The 22,536-nt window shown below is 47.1% G+C and overlaps 1 protein-coding gene and 1 long non-coding RNA gene across 4 annotated transcripts; one reads left to right on the top strand and one right to left on the bottom strand.

Annotated features, from left to right (window-relative positions):
- Positions 1-1,598: 1,598 nt before the first annotated feature.
- On the bottom strand, positions 1,599-17,647 carry LOC123479479 (uncharacterized). Of its 3 annotated transcripts, XR_008425568.1 has the most exons (4): positions 17,504-17,647; positions 11,309-12,570; positions 5,798-5,908; positions 1,599-3,109 (listed from the first exon to the last, which is right to left on the bottom strand). It is a non-coding gene; the product is annotated as an uncharacterized lncRNA (long non-coding RNA). The 3 variants fall into 3 exon arrangements; XR_006655110.2 differs by lacking the exon at positions 5,798-5,908; XR_006655109.2 differs by lacking the exons at positions 5,798-5,908; positions 17,504-17,647 and adding an exon at positions 13,482-13,981.
- LOC112302393 (patr class I histocompatibility antigen, A-2 alpha chain) lies at positions 15,773-21,190 on the top strand. The gene is made up of 7 exons (XM_053914002.1): positions 15,773-15,942; positions 16,918-17,047; positions 17,167-17,457; positions 17,746-18,009; positions 18,603-18,878; positions 19,012-19,125; positions 19,692-21,190. The coding sequence occupies exons 2-7, from the start codon at positions 16,933-16,935 to the stop codon at positions 19,694-19,696; spliced, it is 1,065 nt and encodes a 354-aa protein (XP_053769977.1). The 5' UTR covers positions 15,773-15,942; positions 16,918-16,932; the 3' UTR covers positions 19,697-21,190.
- Positions 21,191-22,536: the final 1,346 nt, after the last annotated feature.

The following is a 22,536-nucleotide window of genomic DNA, read 5'->3' as shown; positions in this document are numbered from 1 at the left end:
CTGTAACAAGTATTGTCTATGTTTCCAAAAATTGGTCCAATTGAGTGAAAATGTAGCAGTGGCCACTTGGATTTTGATCTGTCTCCATGATACCTAAAACTTATTAAGAAAAGGATGATTGGGGGACCTTACCTTCTAATCATTACTTCTAAGAGCTGTTTTTCCCTGCAAGCACTTTTTCCCTCCCAAAGCTTAGCTATTCAAAGGGATGGTTAGAAATCAGATGTGTATGATTCCAAACAATTTATTTTCCTGGTTGGTGTAGGTTATGGAAACCTAGCATGAAATTGAGTGCATTACCATCAGGGTCTGGAAGTACGGAGACTTAACTAGAGCAATTAAGGCAAAACCCAAAACGCAGTGTAGGTGCCTCAGAAAGTGTTTCAGTTCCTGGTCCGTGTTCGAACGTGCCCTGAAGTGCGTACTGAAGAGTCTGACAGGACGGGTGGGTCGGTGAGAACAGTGAGGCAACATCTCACTGAGAAAAATCACTCGACAAATGCTAACAGTGCAGAGAGCGGCTTCGTTTGCGGCGCTGATGCAAAGATTAAATTAGGACTGCGCCCTGGGAAAACATAACTATGTTAGGCTGCTCCTCCCACGGAATGTTTTTCATTTCCAAGCTTAATATTTGTAACACTCAGCTCTAGGGCCATTGTCTGTTGATAAACAAAAGTTTAATGACAATAACTCCATCTAATGTGATTAATGTCTCAGAATTACATCCCATCCTAGAATTCATAGGAGACCCTGACTTTCTATAGGAAGGCCTTCAAAAAATAAAGAAAATTATATGTGTCTAAGTATTAAAAAATGGAAAACAACTCCTTTCTATTGAATTTATTGGGGTGACACTGGTTGACAAAATTATACAGGTTTCGGGTATATAATTCTACACCTGAATTGTTGCACAATTGTTGCGCAATTCTACACTTCATCTGTACACTGTATTGTGTGTTCACACCCCAAGTCAGGTCTCTGTCCATCACTATCTACCCCCCTGTACTTCCCTCCGCCTCTCCCACCCCCCACTCCCCACGGCAGCCTCCACGCTGGTGTGCGTGTCCGTGAGTTTTCCCTTTCTTTTTGCTCAATCCCTCCACCACTACCATGCAGCTGCCCCCCAACCCCGACAGCTGTCACCCTGCTCTCTGTGAGTCTGTCTAGATTTTGCTTGTAAGTTCAAAAAATGGAAATTTTAATTTTGCTATGTAGTTAGTAATGAATCTTGGTTAATGAATGCTTATTTTAAAAGAAAACTCATGCACAGCAGCCTTCCTCCTAATGGTAGGAAATTACAGAGCTAATTAAGGTGTAAATGTTGATGTTCATTTTGTACACAAGTGGACTGCACATTTTACCTGTCCTCATTTCTCAGTAATATTTTCTGTTGAGACATCATCGACAAATCTGACCTTTTGCGGACTCAGTTTTCAAGTCCTTATAAAAGAAGGGAAATAATATTACTTCACCCACATGATTATTATGAAAATAAAGGGAAATCAAGTAAACAATAATTTAAAAACTACTATGAGTATACAGTTATTAATCAGTAGTATTATAAGAGAAGGAAGACAATAAAATTTGTTTCTCCTTTTAATACTATTAATAAATACATATGTATGCTCATATGTGCATATATTAGCTCTTGTTATTACTTAAAGCACAGCTGTATAAATCTATACATAACAAAAGTACATGAGAATTTTATAATTAAAGCTAAGGATTTTTCTGTCCACATGTCAAGCACTTTCTTTGTTTTCTCAACCATAATAGCAAATTTTATATTTATAATACCAAAACATAATTAGTGGTTATTCGAGTGAACACAGACAGAGTTATATAAAACAGCAGGTGCTAGAACTAACAGACAGAGTCATTAATTGCGGAGGCTCTGCGTATTTGGAGCAGAAGTTCCAAAATACCCCAGAAGCAGGTGCTCTAGGTATTCTAATGGATTATGTGGGCACTTGTAATTATTTGATGTGGTAGATGACAGCTTGCGTAAAGATGAGGCTGAACAGGACAGCTGGCAAAAGGATTAAAGGCATGTGGAAGGCTGGGGATTGGAGAATGGAAAAGGTAGGACCAGCTCTCCAGCTCTCCCCAGCTGGAGCCAACTGTGGCCGAGCCGGTTCCTGTGTTCCTCCCCTGGTTTCGCCCTCAGGTTCCCCGTCTGCTAGCTGCATTTTAATGTCTTCAGGCTGGAGCTCTTCCCTAGCTCTTCTCACGGCGGGCTCCTTCTCACTGTTTAGTCAGCTCCACTGTTACTTCTTCTCCGAAGCTAATACCTCTCAGTTTCTGCATCTCTATTTCTCCCAGCCTTTATCACTGACTTTATCTACAACTATATTACTTGATCATTTGTTTACTGTCTACTGTGTCCTGTTGTTGCCAACCAGAATGTGTAAGTGGAGGAATTTCATCCCCAGAAGTTTCTGGGTCATAGTAAATTCATGAATGAATGAATGAATAAATCTTCAAGCCTCCCTTCAGTTGTACAATTTTCAGTTTGGTTATTTCTTCCCTCAGAAGGATTAGTTTTGTTTTCTATTCACTAGTTCCTCGTTCTCAGTTTTTTAGGTAGGAGTATGTTAACCTTGGCTAACACTCTAGCATGTTAACCAGCTAATATGGTCACCCTTTCCCATAACAAAATGATTTTATTCAGTTAAAATTTTTTTGTGATCTATTCCTTAGAGTATATAGGGATGCACATTTCTGACAACATAGAAAATTGTAGAACCTCTAATTATAAACATCTTAGAAAGGCTGGAGGAATTATACCAAACATACTTCTAAGTACAGAGCTGAGGTTACAGAGAAGTACGGGAAATATTCAGGAGCTAAACTGAAAACCAGAGCAGCACGGAGGTGGTAAGTAGGTGGTTGTCCTGGGAGACAGCAGGAGACGGGACGATGGTGTCCCCCCAGTAGCCCAGGGCCTGGCGTGCAAACATCAGATGGAGACAGCCGCTGAGACTCGGCCCACCCGAGGCTGGGAGTTGGAGTGGGGCCTGAAGAACTTGATGTTCAGTCACTGAGAGGTCCATAAATGAACCCATCAATTCACTGGAAGATGAGGAGGAAGTTTCACTTCTGTCTGGGTCTGAGTGAGGAGAAAGAAAGTCTATTCTAAGAATTCATAATCAAGACCTGCCCTCACATGAGTTTGGAGCTCGCACTTGTGACTGAAGAACTTGTAATCTGAGCAATTCGTGTAAAAACCTAGCGCATTTGACAGAGGCGGCTATAAAACCCTGCTGAAGCACCATCCCTCTTAGGCCAGGCCTCACAGGGTGCGCAGATAGAGGCCCAGTGGATGTAAATTCGCAGCCTAAACTTATGAAACACAAGCCACGGCGACCAGAGTCAGCAGATGCCCCAAATGCGGGACTGAACACCCAAGAGTCAGAGACATAAAACAATAAAAAAAGAGAGAAAATAAAACTTCAAAAATGACAAAAAGCAAACAAATACAATACTGAGAAATGAAAAACGCATTCACTGAAATTAAAACCTCAAAAGACAGATTAGAAAGAGCTAAGAGCATGAGGAGTTGGAAGGTAGAGCTGAGCATGAGCCACAGAGAGACTGAGACAAAAAATGCGAAGAGACGAAGAAACACTGAGCACAGGATGAAAAGGTATCTAAAGGACTTCTAGAAGGAAAACATATTTTAAAAATAGGAAAAAAAGCAATAGTGGAAGATACAGTGACTAAGAATTTTCCAAAATTTATGAAACACATAAGTTGGCAGATTTAGGAAATTCAAGATATTCTAATCAAGATAAATAGAACTAAATCTGTCCCTAAACATACTGTAATGAAACAGAAGAGTATCAAAGATTTTACCAGGCAAAAGTCAGAAAGAAAAGTCAGATTACATAAAATGAATAATAAATAGATTGATATAAAAATTCTCAGGAAGTCGAGAAAAAAGAACCCTCGTGCACTGTTGGTGGGAATATAAACTGGTGGAGCCACTGTGGAAAACAGTACAGAAGACCCTAAAAAAATTCAAAATAGAGCTGTCAAATGACCCAGCAATTCCACTTTTGTTTCCAAAGGAAACAAAAACACTGATTCAAAAAGATACATGCACCTCATGTTCATTGCAGAATTATTGACAATCGCCAATACACAGAAGCAACCAAAGTGTCCAACGATGGATGAATGTATAAAGGAAATATCATATATGTGTGCGTGTGTGTGTGTGTGTGTGTAAATTCTCAATGTGAATTCTCAATAGCAACTCTGAGACGAAAGACAGTGCACTAATGTTGTAAAAGGTCTGAGAAAAGATATCCATCAATCTAAAATTCTATGGCCACTATCATTAAAATAACAACAATAATAATAATGGATAGTGTACCCCTACAGACCCTACTACTTCAGGAAAAACAAAACTGAACTCAGTAGGAAGTAGTGAGATGCAGAAAAAACATGGTAAGCAAATTACTAAATACTTAAATAATTCTATAGGCCTTGATCATATAAAGCAACACATGATGAGGACTGATTTGTGGTTATAAAAATAGAATGGAATATAAACAAGATGAGGAGACTACAGACTTCGAGTGTTCTAAAGTCTGTTACTTGAGAGGTAGAGACATTTGTTAACTTTAGACTGAGAAAGTCACACAAGCGGGATCAAATTGTAATTATCACCACTAACAGAAATGAAACATACAATTTTCAAACCGATAAGGTACTCGGAAAAAGCTGTGGTCTAGTGCAGTTGACAAAGCATTTCGCAGCCCTAGCGCCAAAGTTCTACCTGTTTTGTGAAAGGTCCTTCCTCCCTCCCAACGGACTCAGAAGCTCTTTCCTTTCTGTTCCTGGGTGTCATGGACCAACTTCCTTTAGAGCAAATGGAAATGGCCTGTCTCTTCAGCTGATCTCCTGGGCCTCCCTCACCTGGTAGCCCAGCCTGCTGCCCAGCACAGAGCAGACCCACCCACTTGTGTAGAATGAATGGTTGTGACTTGCTCAAGGTCACTCAGCCATCAAGAGGCAGGTAGGATTGGGAACCCAGATCTTTGTATCTCCAGGCTTGCTTCTTAAGTTAAACCAATCCCCCCAAATTGTACCTGAAAAAACTGTTGAGTCCTGTGAAAGGCTAGCTGTTTGATAAAGCAGTAAGAAATCCCTCTGAGATCAAAAGGCAAATTTAGACAATGTCACATTGGTAGCCCAATCTCCTGTTTACAGAAAATCCATGTTGCAGGTATGCCGTTGAGGGAGTAAAGTCCGAGGACGGGTTTTCAGAGTGACTGAACTTTGCAGGGAGAATGTGACCATCTCCACCCCAAAGCAGCCTCTTCAGACAGGGGCATGGTCCCAGCGGACAGAGGGGCTCTCTACCCTCTGGCTTGTCACTGCTAGGAACTAAGACCCTTTGGGATTGGCTTGGCCAAAAAGTTCGTTCAGTGTTTTCCGTACAATGGCTTTAGTAGCACTTAGTTGTCTTTAACTTCATTAGAAACAATTTGTTAGATTGTATTGTGACAACTGTCATATCAGCATGCATTTAAAAAAACATCAAAACTGGTGAGTTTTTGTATAGCCATTTTAATACTGAAGATGGAAGAAAATAAGCAAAGGATTAATTGCAACAAGTACTGCTCCCAATTAGACCAACTGAAAGCAGCACGCGATGAAAAGCATGCATAATTAGTCAACAAAAATCACATAATCTCCCATTAGGATAATATAAGACCACATGTTTCTTTGATGGCCAGGCAAAAACTGTCACAGCTTGGCTGAGAAGTTCTGACTCATCCCTCATACTCACCAGATATTGCATCTTCAGATTTCCATTTATTTCAATCTTTACAAAACTCTCTTAATGGAAAAAATGTCAATTCCCTGGAAGACTGCAAAAGGCACCAGGAACAGTTCTTTGCTTAAAAAGATAAAAAGTTTTGGGAAGAAGAAATTATGAGGTTACCTGAAAGATGGCAGAAGGTGGTGGAACAAAACAGTGAATACGATGTTCAATAAAGTTATTGGTGAAAGTGAAAAATGTGTCCTTTATTTTTACTTAAAAACCAAATGAAACTTTTGGCCGACCCAATAAAATGCATTGTGTGTCTTGGACCTTACTGGTGATCAGCTAAAAAGGTGGAAGGTTGGACGGGCTGAGAGATAGCTGAGAATTTTCTCTTGGGAGGCTCTGCACTGAATAATTGAGAAAGGATTGTGGAGAGAAGAGGAGAACCAAAAGGTAAAAAGTGAAGGAAGACACCAGATACCTATTTCACAGTTCTGCTTAGGGCCAGCTCTGTTCAGAATTTTAGCCCCAATAACCTACATTTTAAAATGGAAAATAACCATATTTGACCGTCCCATCTCACAGTAAGATTAAAAAGGGGGCGAGGAAGTGGAAGATCTCTTGAGATTCTTTGACGGGCTTCAGAAAACTAACTGCATTAGAGAGAATCTCCCAAACTCAAAGGGAGACTAGCCATCTAGTGTTTTCCCCATCCTGTCTTATCAGTCAAGACCCAAGAGAAGCAGATAGAGAAGGAAAATCATCTTTCCTTCAAAAGGAGGACAGTAACGGAAGGCAGCAAGCGGCAGGCAGGAAGTAGGGCGGACAGCCTGGACAGGAGGGAAAGGGAGGTGCCGAGGTGACAGCTTTAGTCTGAGTTCATGTGTGAACTTACTGATTAATTACGGAGGCAGCCACACTATATGCAGGTATATGCCTTTGGCAAAAGGATTCCAGTCCTTAAATACAGCCTATTCCCTTCACTTAGCCATCAATCCTTTCTCCTCTTGACCTGTCTCCCACATAAACACCAGAAAGGAGATAGACTCGGCCAGAAAGACTAAAGAGGAGTGTGCGCATGTATGTGTTTAATGTGTTATCAAGAATAGACAGAGGGTATTACTTCAAAAAGTTAACTGAAAAAAAGGAGGATGGGCGGAGTAATCTGGGCAGCAGGAATAGGTAGCATTTCTGCCACACCGGAGCAACTAAGGTTAATTTTCTACTCCAGCCTTAAACTTCGAGGTACAAGGTACAGTTCTCTCTTTTTCATTAATCTCCTTTGACACTTTTCACAGGACTGTAGTTTTCCCAGAAAGTGACTTCGTAACTGTCGTAACATCTTAATCTCCCCGGGGCTGGGGCAAAGTGGAACCCTGATGGTTCCCAAGGAGATTCTTTTTCACAATTAGCATTTCAGTCAAAGCCTCAACTCCGCAAAAACAAAGTATAACCTGGAACCAGAGTTCCCCGGGCAGCCTGCCCTGACTCCGGCTCTCTGGGGCTCTGAAGAAGTCGATTGTGATCTAGCAGTGAAAATACAGCTTCCTTTCTAGAGCCCTGCTGTTTGTACTTGTTACAATGCATGAGCTAATACTTTTAGCCGTGAAAGCTTGCCTGTCTCCAGGGACGTCACTGCACCCATTTATTGAGGAAATCCCTATTTTCCCCCCAGTGGGTTTTAGGTGAGGAGACTCCAGTGAGTGGGCACACGCTTCATCAGACTGGATTAGGGCATGGATTACCACCATCGTTTGCCCGCGTGACCTGCTGCCATAAAGCCGCCCCTTGCAGAAGGATACTGTGGGACTGCTTTAACGTCCGCATTGACAACAGACTCTTGGCATTAAGAAATCAACCCCTGGGTTGATGAGAACTCAGACCTGAAGCCTATCCTCCGCTCACAGACTAAACACCATTTTCCTTCGACCTAATTATAAGATGTTCTTAAACATCATCATTGTGTAAAAGAAACCGTGACAACAAATCGTTTGCTGAACCACATTGTCAGGACTCAAAAATGTGCCTGTAATTTGGAAAAAGTGTTGGTAACTAGCTGATAAAACGTAGTCTGTAGGAACCAGTGCTATTCACCCCGTTTGCACAACTATGTTCTTTCCCTTCTTCATCTTCTCCATAGCTCCTATCTTTTTGTTTTAAAAAAGTCAAATCAGAATCAGAATGTCCTTTTCCTTTATCAACAGAGTTTATGTGGCCGGTTCCACAAAGCTCCAGGCCTCGGTACTAAGCTAGATCTCTGCCCCAAAGCCCCAGCAACAGCTTTCTCTGAATTAAAAATCCAACACATAAAAAGTTACCATGCCACCACCATCAACAACAAAACAACCTCAGAAACAAAAGTAACTCCCTTGGACTCGATAAGGCTTGATTAAACACCTCAGATGCATACTGGGTCAGCTGTTTTGTGCTACTTTGTTTTGTTATTGTAGAACTTTATTTGATTACTTACCCTAAGGGACTACAGTAGCTGGAGCCTTGCCAGGCTCGATCTGCACAGGTGCCCCTCCACCGCATGGGAAAACATCTAGGGTGCAGAACAAAGACATTTCCAGTGGCTTATGGGATGCTGCTAGGACCCTAACATTTAGAGTGGTGAGGAATCTGTTCTTAAATACACAAACTCCTTGCAAGGAGGTCCTCCTAATGAACATGACTACAGACCCTGGACCAAAGGATCACAAATCTCGTAGAATATAGCAAAAGGAGGCTGAGGAAACAACTAGATATGTAATGCACAGGTTATTATTCCAGTACCAGACTGGAGCTTTTACTTAGCAATGGCCAGGTAGTCTTTGAGGGTGTTCTGCAACATGGCTACCACTAGAGGGCGGAGCAGACCACTTCAGTTTTCAAGCGCGGCCTCCAAGGTGAAGTTGAAATTTATAAGGAACGAAGGGCTAAATGCTGGGTAGACCCTACACTTAGATACCTCTCCACCCGTTTACCTCATCCCTCTGCATGCCTGGAGAGCTACGTGCCAACACAGGGGTTCTCCATCCTGGCTACACCTTCAGACCACTTGGGGAGCTTCTGAAAAACCAATGTCCGCCCCACTGCCCTTGCTTCACTCTGACTTAATTTTTGAAAATGCTCTAGATTATTCTGACGTGAAGTAAGGGTGGAATCCTGATGAGTTACACGCTGATCATATTTCATAGGGGAAACGACACATTCCAATTTGGGATGAGCATTGTCACTTCCTTCTCTTGAGCCCCAGGAACCAACTGACACTTCTGTGTAACTTTCCCGTCCACCTTCCATACCTGGGGTGGTTTGCAGGTAAAACCTGTTATTACATAGAAAATAACAGTACAATAAAATCAATATGGTAGAGAATGCTGCAAAATACTTTTTACGGTTCTCATGAGTCGCCTTCTAATTTCTGGAGCTCCCACTCCACCGGGCGCCTGACGGCCCTCCCTCCAGTGTCCTCTGTGTGCTACTCTGCCCCTCTCTAGGGCCCAGCCTCTCCTCTGGACAGCAGAGGGGGGTGCTCCAGCCTCTGAAGCTCCCTCTCGGCTTCATCCTGGCCTTTGGGTGGCACCCCCCACTGGGCTTTCTTATGAAGTGGAGGTGGTGACAGCAATGTGGAATTCTACGTCTTAGAGCAGCTACAAGACTTTCTTTGGCTGCCATTTACCTCCTCTCATTAATACACTAACACATAATAAACTTTGTTTTCTCATGGTAGTTTGTCTTTCAAATAATTTTTCCCTGTGATGGTTAATTTTATGTCAACTTGACTGGGCCACGAGACACCCAAATAATCTGGTTAAACGGTATTTCTGGGTGTCCGTAAGGATGTTTCCAGGAGAGATAAGCATTTGACTTGGTGGACTGAGTGAAGGAGACTGTCCTGCCCACGTGGGTAGGCATCATCCAACCTGCCGAGTAGAGCAAAAAGGCGGGGGAAGGGTGTGTTCCCTCTCTCTGTCTCTCTCTGACGAACACATTTTCCATCAGGACTGAGTGTGAGGATAAAGATGCAGGCAGTGGTGAAGAAGGGAAATCTGGCCCTGCCACCTCTCTCTTGACTGCGTGTGATCCCTCCCCCAGTGTGCTGAATCGGAGGCTCCTGGCTAAGGGCTTGGATCCCTTCATCGTTACTCCCAAGGGGCATGTTCTGAGCAGCAGGACTTCCTACATTTCTGGGCACTTTGACTGAAACTAGGGTCCAAGAGAGGTGCTGTCCATTAATGTCGATCCTTTTCTGGCAAGAAAGCTGCCGACAAGAAAGATGCAACCAGCAAGAACCCTTGCAAGAGCTCTACTGAGAAATAGCGAGTGCTGAATGTTTCGTCACTGGTGGCCCCGTGCTGCTGAAAGGCAGAGGAACCGCAGCTCTGACACCTTTATGCCACCAGAGGGCAGGGCAGAGCAGCAGCTCAAGCGCAGGATGCTGAGGGCTCCCTATTTGGGCAGCTGTGGCTGTCAGTGACTGGTACAAAATAAAGTATCCAGCAAGGAAGGTTCATTTAGAATTTCACCAGGAAAAGGGTAGAAACTAAAGGTAAAAGGTGACACTTGCTTTGTACAACGTTTGACTTTCCTTCAGTGAACACGACCGTAGATGCCTGTAGAGAAAAGGAGAGAGGAATTTCGAGGTCACTGGTAAAAGTGGTTTACCTTAGTAGAGACATGGCACATGCCCACTTTAGGGAAATGAAGTCAGGCCTTCCTGGGTCCCCTGAAACACTCTCAATAATTCCTCACACTTGCCCCAATTTCATGCAGCAAACCCTAAGGGAACCATAGACGTAAGGGTCTGTTTCACACTGGAACCAGCCCATCCTTTATTGACCATTTCTCCCCTGGGCACACAGCTTTGTAAGAGAATCAAAAGCAAGGAAATGTGTGTTCCCACTCTCCGAGAGTTTCCACAGAGTCCCAGAGGAGCTGGAGAGTGTTTCAGGCGGGGTCTCAACAGGAAACAGGTGGAGTGCTCAGGTTAGGGTAATTCACGGAGGGCTTACTCACTAACGTGTGGGGAAGGTGTGCAGGAAGTAACACAGAGCCGTCACAGTGGAGCGGTCACTACCCCTGAATGCAGGACTAACAGCACTGACAGAGAGAGCCATGGACCGAAGGCCACCTTGGGAGGAACAGTCGCCCCGGGTTGCAGCCAGCCCCAGCTGACTCACAGGGGGCTCAGGGGAACCCAGTCATGCTTAACTGTGGAGACAGCAACTGAGAGAAATGTCCTCCATCAATTTCACTGTTGTGTGAACATCACAGAGGGCACTTACACAGACCTAGATGGTACAGCCAACTGCACACCGAGGCTAGACGGCACAGCCCACTGCTCCTAGGCTGCCACCTGTACAGCATGTTACTGTACAAACAACGTGAGATTAAATCGAGCCCGAGGCAAAATGAATGCAACCAAGAGACGCAGTAAATACGAGATGCATGAGGCTGCCGCCAGTGTAACACTTTTGCCGCCAGTGTAACACTTCCTAAGTAGAAAGAGTACCCTCTAAAATAACAAAAAAAAAAAGCGTAGTGTAGTACCTGCATGCACCAGCCGTAGAGCCATCCATCATCAAGTGCCATGTCCCGTCCATAACTGTACGTGCTAGACTTTTCTGCCACTGGCAGCGCAGTAGGTTTGCCTTCCCAGCATCACCACAAACTCTGAGTAACGTGTTGCGCTGTGACGTGAGGGCAGCTACAACGTCACAAGGCGATAGGAATGTTTCAGCACTACTGCAGTCTCATGGGGCCACCCTCATATGTGCCGTCTGTCATTGACCAATATGTCATTATGTAGCGCGTGACTGTGAAAATGCTGACCTTGCTGTCTCCCTCCCTCCAGGTCCTTTTGGGGTCCTCGCTGGCTGAGCCCAACGGGAAACCAGAGGGCAAGAGATTCAGTTGGCAGAATCCTTTCAAGTAGGACTTCCAGAGAGGATACCGACCGAGCTGGACGAGCTGGATGTAGTCACGCTCACCTGAAATGCGCATTTGAACGCCACTCTTGCTGTGAGTGCGAGGTGCCTCGGGGAGCAGGGCAGGGCTGCTGGCTGGCATGTGGGCGTCGTCACCTCACAGGAGTGATGGTATTGAGAAGTTCTTCTCCGTGTTAGGTGTAGTCCTCCGTGGGTAGTCTATCCTTTCCCTTGCTGCGTTGCAGAGTTATGTTTGATAATCTGAAGTTTTGTTATGATGTGTCTTTGTGAGGATTTCCTTTTATTTATTTGAGGCCTGTAGGGCTTCCTGAATCTATGGAATATCACGTCATATCATATGAATTTTGGAAAATTTTTAGCTAATATTTTCTCCCTAAGTCTCAGAAATTTCAATGTTAGATATTTTCGTTTTGTTTTATGAACCTGTGTGTGATGTTTTCAATTTATTTTGTCTCTTTGAAGTGTGGCCTGTATAGTCTCTTCAGTTCACTTCCAGTAAACTGATACTCTCTTTGCCTAATTATCTCAGCTGAAAAAGCCCTTCTCAAAGGACATTATATTAAAACTGTCCAAAATTAATGACTGGAGACAATTCTCAATGCAGCCAAGGAGAAGAAGACAGTAAAGGAAACCCCATTAGGTTATCATTAGGTTTCTCAGCAGAAGCCCTAAAAGCTAGGGGAGAGTGGAATCAAATTCTCAAACTACTGCAACAGAAAAATTGCCATCCAATAATAATGTATCCAGCAGAGTTTTCCTTTAGGTATGAAGAAGAAATAAAGACTTTTCCAGACTTACAGAAGCTGAGGGAATCTACCACAAGGAGACCTCCGTTACGGGAGACACTGGAGGGGGTGATTCTACCTAAAACAAAGAACAAAAGGATATAAAACTATGAGAAAGATGACTAACAGAGAGACAGAAGCAGAATATTACCATCTTTCCTCAAAACAGGGTGCTTACTATGCACTTAAATATCACATAAGGTTAAAAGAGGTAAAAACACAAAAGGGAGAAGAAGAAAATAGCTACTGTAAATCAGAAGTGAATTCACAGCATAAGTAAGTATAGTCTGTGACAACAAAACATTTTTAAAAAGGGGGAGGGGTAAAGGTCTGAACTGGCAAGGGGGAATGGAGATAAGATGCATTCAGAGGAAAACAGACTACTGTGTATACGAAATTTTCTTTTGCATAAACCTCATGGTAACCACAAAAAAATCCAAAACTGAGGTATGTAACTTTAAAGAAAGAGGAAACAGAGGAAAAATTATAGAATACCACCAAACTGAAACAGAAATCAACACAAGGGAAAGGAAACAATGGAGACACAGCTACCAGAAAACAGTAAAGTGGCTACAGGACATCAACAATCACCCCAAATGGAAATGGGCTGAACTCCCCCCAAAAAGGCACAGAGTAGTAGACTGTATCAAAAAACAAAACCCAAGAACATGCTGCCTTTGGGAGACACATCTCAGCTGCAAAGACAAATCCAGACTTAAAATGAAAGGGTGCAAAATGATTCTCCAAGCAAATGGCATCCAGAGAAAAGCAGGAATAGCCATACTTACATCTGACAAAGTAGATTTCAAGATAAAAAAGGTAACAAGAGACAGAGGGACATTTCAATGGGTAATAGGCAGGATGCATTTTATTACCATTCACAACGATCTATTTGAACTTCCATTTCCAACCATGACTCAAATAAACACTAAAACACATCATGCTATGCCGATTCTCTGATGGTCCCCAGTAACTACCCTGGATACTCACCTTCCCCAGTTAATCAATCAAACACCAATGGAGGGCTGCTGGGAAGGGATTTTGCAGGTGTAACTAAGGCCTCAAATCAGTTGACCTTCAGACTACCCTGCAGGGTGACTGTCCTCATCAGATGAATGCTGACTGGGTTCCTCCTGAGCAAAGAGGTTTCCAAGTGTGAGAATTCAATGGGAGCCCTTCTCTCCACTGGGGGCTTTGAAAACGAAGGGCCACATGGTACAGACTGCTGTGGCCACCAGGTGCTGGGAGCAGCCTTCCCCAGGCTCCTCCTCACTTACAGCTGTTAATAGGGACCTCAGACCCCCAAGTGGAAAACAAGTGAATTCTGCTGACAGTCCCTGCATACGCTTAGAGAAGGACCCCGAGCTCAGGCCGAGGACACAGCTTTGTGACGCCTGACCAGAGAACCGGTCCACACCACGCCCGGATTTCTCGTGAAGGAACTATGAGCAAGTAAATGAGGGTTGTTTTGAGCACTAAGCTGTGGAGGTTTTTATACAGTAACAGACGACTAATGCACAGGCTCAGCTGCGCCAGAGATAAGCACATGGCACTTTTCCCACTGGAATAAATTTATGATCTGACATGTCCAGTAGTTACATACAATAAAATCTTTCCTAACATGTTTATGTTTTCTATTTTATGATTTTAGGTAATGCAATTAAAATTTGAATACAGTTCTTATTCATTCATTCAGCAACAATTAATTTAATGTCTAGTATGTGGCAGAAAGAGCTTCATGTGCTGGGATGCAACTTTGGCCCAAAGTCCTGTGCTCACGGGTCTGATATTCTAGAGGCTCCCCAGAGTGAGTCGGAGCCACTGGGACATTTTTAGAAATGACCCAACGTGACTCACCTCAGCGGGACTGCTGACCTCTGTGGAGAGAATAGCCCCTGGGTGGCAGGTGACCAGGTGGCACTAATGCCACAATCAGGAGTGAGAGGGTGATGGAGATGAAGGGGTGAAGAGGCCTGAGGGGTGAGAGAGAGAAGGGCTGGGGAAGCAGGGGTGAGGAAAAGAAGTAGAGGTGAGATCCTAAAGCAGCAGCACTCTCAGATTTCAATGTTTGTGGATTGATAGAAAATATCCCTACGGAGCCTAGCAGGGTGTTCTTTTGCATTTGGTACCTGATACATTCTGTGGAACTGCCTAGAAACCAACTGCCGCCTTATGTTAATCAGTTTAATAACTTAGGTGTTGTGACAAAATATGCACACTGCTTAGATGTGAACAATTCATAAAAGCAGGCAAGGCAGCAGTGCTGGTGAAGGGCATTGTGACTGCACTGAGCACGTGCGACTTCGAGGCTGTGCAGCTCCTGCTGAAATGCACAGTAATAACCTGCTTCCCCGTGCTTGTTTGTATTGAGGATGTGGGCAACTCACACTAACTTGGGGCCGGGACGAAGATCCTTGTACAATGTAATAACCCCGAGTCACACACAGACTGCGTGGCGAGTGGAATGCAGGAGCTTCGTGACTCTGATGCAGTGCTGTCCAGCCACTTCTGTATATGAAGCATCTGAACTCACTCATTTTGCAGATTAGTTCCCTGATATCCAGGGTTTCCAAGATTCTGTTCCCCACTGTAGTTCCCTGGTCTTTGAGAATCTCTATCTGATGTTTTTAGGCACAACTCCAGCATTGAAGAGAAAAACCCTGTCCCTCCACCTCCTTTCCCAAGGCAAGTTCACTATCTGACATCAAGTTCCCTGAGTTGAGTTTTCTTCTAGAAAAGTCCAGGAGAAGAGACAAGGGATGGGAGGCAGAAAGTCCATTTCAGGGAGAGGGATTCCAGAAAGAGGAGAAAGAAGGGCTGGTCCAAGCATGGGGTCTTTCTCCATGACTTCTTCATACAGCCCCTGGGGCAGGACAGAGAGCTCGTGGTGCAGGAGAAGGGGTCGGGGCAAAGTCCCAGGTCCCTGGGTCTGGCTCTCAGGGTCTTGGGGTTTCAGCCTGAGCGCAGAGTCTGAAGCTCTGTGGGGGGAGTTCCCCATCTCCTCGTTGTACTTCTTGGTCTTGTGGGAAGCAGGACCAATAAAATGGTGTTGGTCCTGTCAAGACAGGATAAAGTGTGTACAACAAAATGGTATCACTCATGTCAACCAAGATGGCTGCCGGTCAGCCACAACACTTTGGTTCAAGAAGGAAACTACCTAAGTCACACCAGGCACCCTGCCAAATGCCTACTAGGGCAGCACGCCCAAGGTATCGGCACACAGACATGCCTGCAGAGAGGGCACACCTACTGATAAGAGTGCTGGGAACTGATGTGGACTTCAGAGCCACCAGAGGCAGCACACATCCCACCACCAGAGGTGCTGCAGGCCACTCTGGGCCACGTGCTGTCAGAGGCTCTGCCCCATGGAGCCCCAGAATTACCATACAGATGGAGACACCCACTCACTGACGCTGCCTCCCAGACCCAGGACCGAGACTCTGGGACTCGGGTTCGTTAATCCCCCATCGATTGCCGTGCGTTAACCGTGTGTGGTACTATAGAGGACAGAATATTAATGCAATGTTGATGTTCTACCTCATGTGACCTGCACTTAACAAAAGCTGAGTCTGAGCAACAGCTCTTGTTGCTCTGGCCTCATTCCTCGCCATTGCCCGGTGTGGACTTGTTAGGTAGCAGCTAGGAATGAGGGGCCAGAGGGAAAATAAAGGCAGGGCCCTCACCATTATAATCTAACAAAGAACTTAACACAAGAGGCTAGAAGCAAAAGGAAGACTTGTCTCACCAATTGACTCAGCAGTCCCCAGCTCAGTTCGATAAGATTGCCAGAGCATTACAAATAAAAGCACAGGAGGAGGGGAGAGTCCTTGAAACTGTGCTGAGAAAGGGGACCTCTGAAACATTTTCACTAAGAAAAAAAGCCTTTAGTAACTGAGAAAGAAAGCCTATGTAGCTGTACAGTATTCCCAACGGGCAGGAGGGAACCTAGAAGTCAACTGAGATATATAACCCCTGATTAGCTAAGACCACTTGTAACCTTGGATCAAGTGTATGGGAAAACTCACTAACTTACTAACCAACTTACTAACAACTTCCTTTGCTCTATTATGTGTGGGGCATGTAGACTAGCTGGGTGCCTGCTTGCAGCTTTGTGCTTGTATGCGTTTCATGAATAAAACTGCTATCTCATTTCCACCATACGTGTTAGTGTCTCGCTTGAACTTATTCCGTTGCGGCCTAGACAGGAATCGGCTGGAGAGAGCGCCTCCGGTCTGGCGCCCCGCTCTCCCCATCCCTAATAGACTCGGGCAGGGCCCCTGCCTGATAGGAAAGACTACAAGGCCACCCTCCTGGACAGGTACAGCCTGCAGGGGTCGTACTGAGGGTGCTAGGGACACCTCTCACGACCCGTGGTGGGTCCTCCATCCTGGATACCCTCGACTGACCCCAATTCTCACTCACAAAGTCAATACGCCTCGTAATGTCTTCGCGACCGAAGCGGACTCACACTCTTCAGACGCGGAGGAGACCGGTCCTGAGGCCCCCAGCCCTCCTACTGCTCTTGGGGGCCCTGGCGCTGACCGAGACCCGGGCGGATGAGTGCGGGGTCCGGAGGAAACTGCGAGGGACGCGCCCACAGGGGGAGCCCGACTCCGGGGAAGGCCCGACTCCACGACCTCCGGCCCGCACCCCAGACCCCCATTCTCGCCCCCAGGCCGCCACTCGCTGAGATATTTCGACACCGCCGTGTCCGGGCCCAACCGCGGGGAATACCGGTACATCGCCGCCGGCTACGTGGACGACACGCAGTTCATGCGGTTCGACAGCTACGACAAGAGCCAGAGCCCGGCGCGGCCGTGGGTGCAGCGGCCGTGGGCGCAGCGGCCGTGGGCGGCGGAGGAGCAGCAGCATTGGGACCGGTACACGCAGAACGCCAGGGACAACGCACAGAATTTCCGAGTGAGCCTGAACAACCTGCGCGGCTACTACAACCAGAGCGACAACGGTGAGCCACGCGGCCCGGCCCGGTCACGACCCCCGTCCCCACGGACCTCCGGACGTCACCCCGCGGCTCCGGGTCCGAGCTTCACCCCGAGGCTGCGGGGCCCGGCCCTCCCCCGCGACTCGGGAGGAGCCAGCGGGGACTCGGACCAGGTTTCCCTTTGTTTCCGTTTAATCCCCCAGCTCCGGGCGGGGGCGGGGTCCCGGCGGGGTCTCGGCGGGCGCAGGGCAGCGGCGGGGCGGAGCCGCAGGGGGCGGGGCTGACCTCGGGGGCTGACCCGGGGCGGGGCAGGGTCTCACTGCATCCAGTGGCTGTACGGCTGCGACGTCGGAGCGGACGGGAACTTCCTCCGCGGGTACGCTCAGTTCGCCTACGACGGCGCCGACTACCTCTCTCTGAACGCGGACCTGCGCTCCTGGACCGCGGCCGATGCTGCGGCTCGCATCACCCGGCGCAAGTGGGAGGAGGCGGGTGAGGCGGAGCACTACAGGGCCTACCTGGAGTGGGAGTGCGTGCAGTGGCTCCGCAGAAACCTGGAGAGGCTGCAGCGCGCAGGTACCGGGCGCCGCGGGCCTCCCTGCTCTCTGCTGGGGCTCTTACAACGAGGCAAAAAATGGGTGTCAGAATACCCCTCCAAAATTGAATCCGCTTGGATTTGCAGATCTGATACTGGAGAGGGACTCCCCACTTTTTCTCTCAGGGACGATTAGAGGTGCAGTCTCACGCGGGATAGAGGGGGAGACCAACCCTGAAGTAACGGATCCGAGTTCCCATTGATCCTTACAGTGGCTTTGGGACCCATAGGGGACTTTCGCTCTCAGATCTCCTTCGCTGCCCCTCACCCAATGTGTCTGTCTGACACCTGACACCAGCTTTTCGGAGTCCTTTGGCCTGCCCCCAGGTCTGGACTAGAATCCCTCTTCTTCCCCACAGAGACCTGACTCCTACCCTGGGCTGTATCACCTTCATTCTAGAACTTTCTAAATACTAGGAGATCATCCCAGATGCCTGTGGCCAGGCTAGTGTCTGGGTTGTGCGCTCCCGTCCCCCACCCTAGTTGTTTTGTCCATTCTCAGGATGGTCACGTGAGTGCTGCTGGAGTGTCCCATGATGGATGCCAAGTTCCTGAATTTTCTCACCCTTCTCAGATCCTCCAAAGACGCACTTGACCCATCACCCCATCTCTGAGCATGAGGTCACCCTGCAGTGCTGGGCCCTGGGCTTCTACCCTGCGGAGATCACCCTGACCTGGCAGTGTGATGGGGAGGATAAGACCGAAGACATGGAGCTTGTGGAGACCAGGCCTGCAGGGGACGGGACCTTCCAGAAGTGGGCGGCGGTGGTGGTGCCTCCTGGAGAGGAGCAGAGATACACATGCCATGTGCAGCACCAGGGGCTTCCCGAGCCCCTGACCCTGAGATGGGGTGAGGAGGAGATGGGTGAGGAGGAGATGGGTGCAGAGCCTATGCTCAGGGAAGCAGGGGCCTCTGGAGGACTTCAGCTGCATGGGAGCTGAGGCCTGGGGGTTGGGGCCCTCACCTTCCCTTCCCTTCCTAGAGCCACCTTCTCAGGCCAAAATTGGCCTGGTCCTCCTTGGAGCTGTGGTCGCTGGAGCTGTGGTCACTGGAGCTGTGGTCGCTGGAGCTGTGGTGTGGAGGAGGAAGCTGTCAGGTAGGGCAGGGGTAGGGTCTGAGTTTTTTGTCCCACTAGGGGTTTCAAGCCCAGGTAGAGGTGTGTCCTGCTCCTGCTTCATTAAAAGGGAAGTACCATCTCCATGCATGCACTTGCCCAGTCTGCGGGAGTCCTGCGTGTGGGGTTCGGCAGGTGTGAAAATAATGGGTAAACTTACTACCTTGATGAATTCAGTGATGGGGACCTCATTTGCAAGTCAGGTCAGAGGTCAGGGTCCCTGGTGAGGACAGACCTCCAGGAGGGCAGTTGGTCAACTCCTTGTACAGGTACCCTCAGGTTTCCCCACCCTGCCTTGGGTTTGTAGTTACAGTTCTGGACACTTCTCTAGGGCCCAGGACTAGGGATCCCTCCAGTACCTCGTGGCTCTTCCTCCTCTCTGACGTGTCTGTCACATAGCTTCTGAAGGTGAGAAGGAGTTGGGGCAGAGGGGACAGAGCTGGGTGATGGGGATACTTTGGTAGATTTTGAGCGTGAAGTTTACTGTTGAGGATGTTACCACTTACAGCAACTGATCTGAATTTGTTCACGATTATTTTCTTCTATAGGGTGAGACAGCTGCCTTCGGGGAATCAGTGATGGAAGATTCTTCTCTCTCTCACACACACACACACACACCAATCCTGTGTATAAGATTTCAGAACATCAGAACATCTTCTCTTTCTGCAAAGGGCATCTGAATGTGTGTGTGTTCCTATCAGCAAAATATGAGGAGGTGGGAGATCGGCCTACCCTTGCCCACCATGACCCCTCCGCACACTTTCCCGTCCAGCAGAGGGAGCTGGGCCCTTCCCTTCCCTGTGTTTACTTCATGGATGCGCACTTGTTTTTTCATTTCTTACCATGAAGGGTTGATGTGTTAATTAAAGAAGATCCTAAAGTTTGAGATGACATAAATGGAAGCACCAAGTACTTTGCAGACCCTGTGTGTTGACTGTGCTGGGTCTGTTGCCGGGAGGTGAACCTGTGAGGACTGAGCATGATGGGAGCCTGTGCCCAGTCTGTACTCAGTGAACCGTGGGCTTTGATGTTGTCACTCTTCTGCTGGATCACCTCTCTGACCCTTTGTCCTTGTCCCAAGAGGACCTCTGGTCACAAGAACTCAAACATCCCTAAGGCCTTGTAAATTGTCCTAATGAAGAACATCTCCAGGACTGTGAGCAGGGAGGGCCTGGTAAGGCCAGGTCAGCATAGGCTCAGGCCTGGGTCTGGGTGTTTATTTGCAGTTTCTTTGTTTCTCTAGAGCAGGGAAACTGTTTCTGTTCCTGTTAGGAATTCTGGTCTCACTCTTGGGGGTCCCCTATCTGTCAGCAGCAGGAGGCGTTTTGCCTGTCATGTGCCCACAAGGCCCAGGGGCCCCTGCACACAGGAGTCTGTGGTGTGGAGACACAAAATTTCAGACTCGTCCTGCTCTTGCCTCCTTCTGGGCCTTGACTGTTCTTTGCATCTTTTCCTAAACTCGCAAAAGGAACCAGCTTAGAAGTTAGCAGAGAGCGGGATCCTGTAATTTCTCATCTCAGACAAGTTCCTGCGGGAATTTTGCTCTGCTTGTCTGCCCTCTCCCCCCGCCCTTCGCTCTAGTGCTGGCTTCAGTGAGAACTCAGGGACCCGTAAAGCAGAGTCTACTTTAGATTCAGGGAGAGCAGCACGTGGGGAAAGTGCGGGTGCGTGGATGTCAACGTGAGGGCACGATGTGCGGTAGCGGCCCCGGATCCGTTGTGGTCTGAGGCCACGCTAACTTCCCTTTTTCTCCAAACCCATTGGGCACAAGCTGAGATCACAGATCCCCTCATTGTTATTGTTATGTTAATTGTTGATTGTTTAACTATCCCTTGCCTACCTATGAAAAAGGAGTATGCGTCCCCTGGCTGGTGTGGCTCAGTGGATTGAGTGCCAGCCTGTGAACCAAAGGGTTGCTGGTTCGATTCCCAGTCAGAGCACATGCCTGGGTTGCGATCCAGATCCCCAGTAGGAGGCGTGTGAGAGACAACCACACATTGATGCTTCTTTCCCTCTTTTTCTCCCTGCCTTCCTCTCTAAAAGTAAATAAAATCTTTTTTTAAAAAAGAAGTATGTGTCTATCATTTACCTTTTATCCAGTCCCAGAGGTTCCCTGACCCCCACCCCCCACCCCCGCTTTGCTTTCTCCTCCCTCCCTCATCTACCACCAATGGATTTTATGGAACCCCCTTAGGGCTCCTCCTTTGGTTCTGTTGCATAAAATAAGGTGCTAAACTGCCATTCCCCAGGGCATTTCTCAGTCTGTTAAGATGTTGCTTCCTGGCAATTGTCATCAGTTTGGCTCAAATAAACTCACCAGAAACTCTCTACAGGTCTGAATGTTTGTTAGGGTGGCAGGCATCAGAACATCCACACCATGATCCAGCGTGAGGGATCTCGGGAGGTGATGAAAAGCTCACACCTTCTAATTCTTCACTTACTTGGCCTCTTTGTGGCATTTGACATTGTTGACCATTTTTCATTGCCAAAACTCTCTTGGTTTCTGGGAACTAAACTGCTCTCCATCCTCTCTCTGACTTTATCTTCTTAGGTGCTTTGTAGGCTCTGCCCTGTCTTTTTCAATCTAGAGTTTTTATCCAGGTATCTCTCTCTGGGCTTGTTCTTCAGTGCATTGCTAACTCCTCAATTTACATTCCAAACCAGGTCTTTTCCCTAGTCTGAACGACCACAATCCACATACATTTCCCCACTGACACATCAAACTCAACACACGAAGATGAAACTCACCTCCCTTGCACTTTGCATCCATGTTTTCCGTTCCAAGCCTGCTCTCCCTCGGGTATTGCTGGTCAGCATGACCCAGGCCGGGTGCAGGCAGACACCTGCTGGGGGTGGGCTTCTCTGTGACTTGCCACCCATTGAAGACATCCTGATGGGAACAGTCAGTGCTCTGCCAAGCAAGAGGGATTGCTTCTTGTAAAAAGAAAGTTAAAAAGGAAATTCAGATGCAAATGCAGAAGACTTATTCATGGCCAAAGTGCACAGGAAACTGCTCTATGGTGGACAAAAAATTTTGTTGGACACTCAGTTCTGACACAAAGTCTGAAGGGGTTACTGCGGAATATACAGATGGTTTTCCTAGAACATGTCAGACCAGTGTGGGAGCGGGAGGCTTCCTGGGTGCCTACACTTTATTATAGCTATAGTGCCTGAATGAGTACCACGTGATCACCGCGCTAAGTGCTGTACAGACATTATGTCATTAGTTCTCACGACAACCCTGTGGTCTGGGTGCTGTCTGCTCCTTTTGGGAGGGGTGAGGTAAGGACAGTTTGGCTTAGAGAGGCTGCCATTTGCCCAAGGACGCATAACAGGTAAATTCTATAGCTTCAGTTCAAATAATGGAAAAGTTTACCTCCAGAACATGAACTC

Source organism: Desmodus rotundus, chromosome 11 (genome assembly GCF_022682495.2).
Source record: "Desmodus rotundus isolate HL8 chromosome 11, HLdesRot8A.1, whole genome shotgun sequence".
Taxonomy (NCBI): Eukaryota; Metazoa; Chordata; class Mammalia; order Chiroptera; family Phyllostomidae; genus Desmodus; species Desmodus rotundus.
This window is presented reverse-complemented; position numbering and strand designations above follow the sequence as displayed.

Bases quoted from the DNA above. Each gene is read 5' to 3' on its own strand.
- LOC112302393 (XM_053914002.1), top strand. From the start codon at position 16,933: ATGTCTTCGCGACCGAAGCGGACTCACACTCTTCAGACGCGGAGGAGA. The intron at 17,458-17,745 runs GTGAGCCACGCG...GGGGCGGGGCAG, and splicing joins CTACAACCAGAGCGACAACG to GGTCTCACTGCATCCAGTGG. The intron at 18,879-19,011 runs GTGAGGAGGAGA...TTCCCTTCCTAG, and splicing joins GCCCCTGACCCTGAGATGGG to AGCCACCTTCTCAGGCCAAA.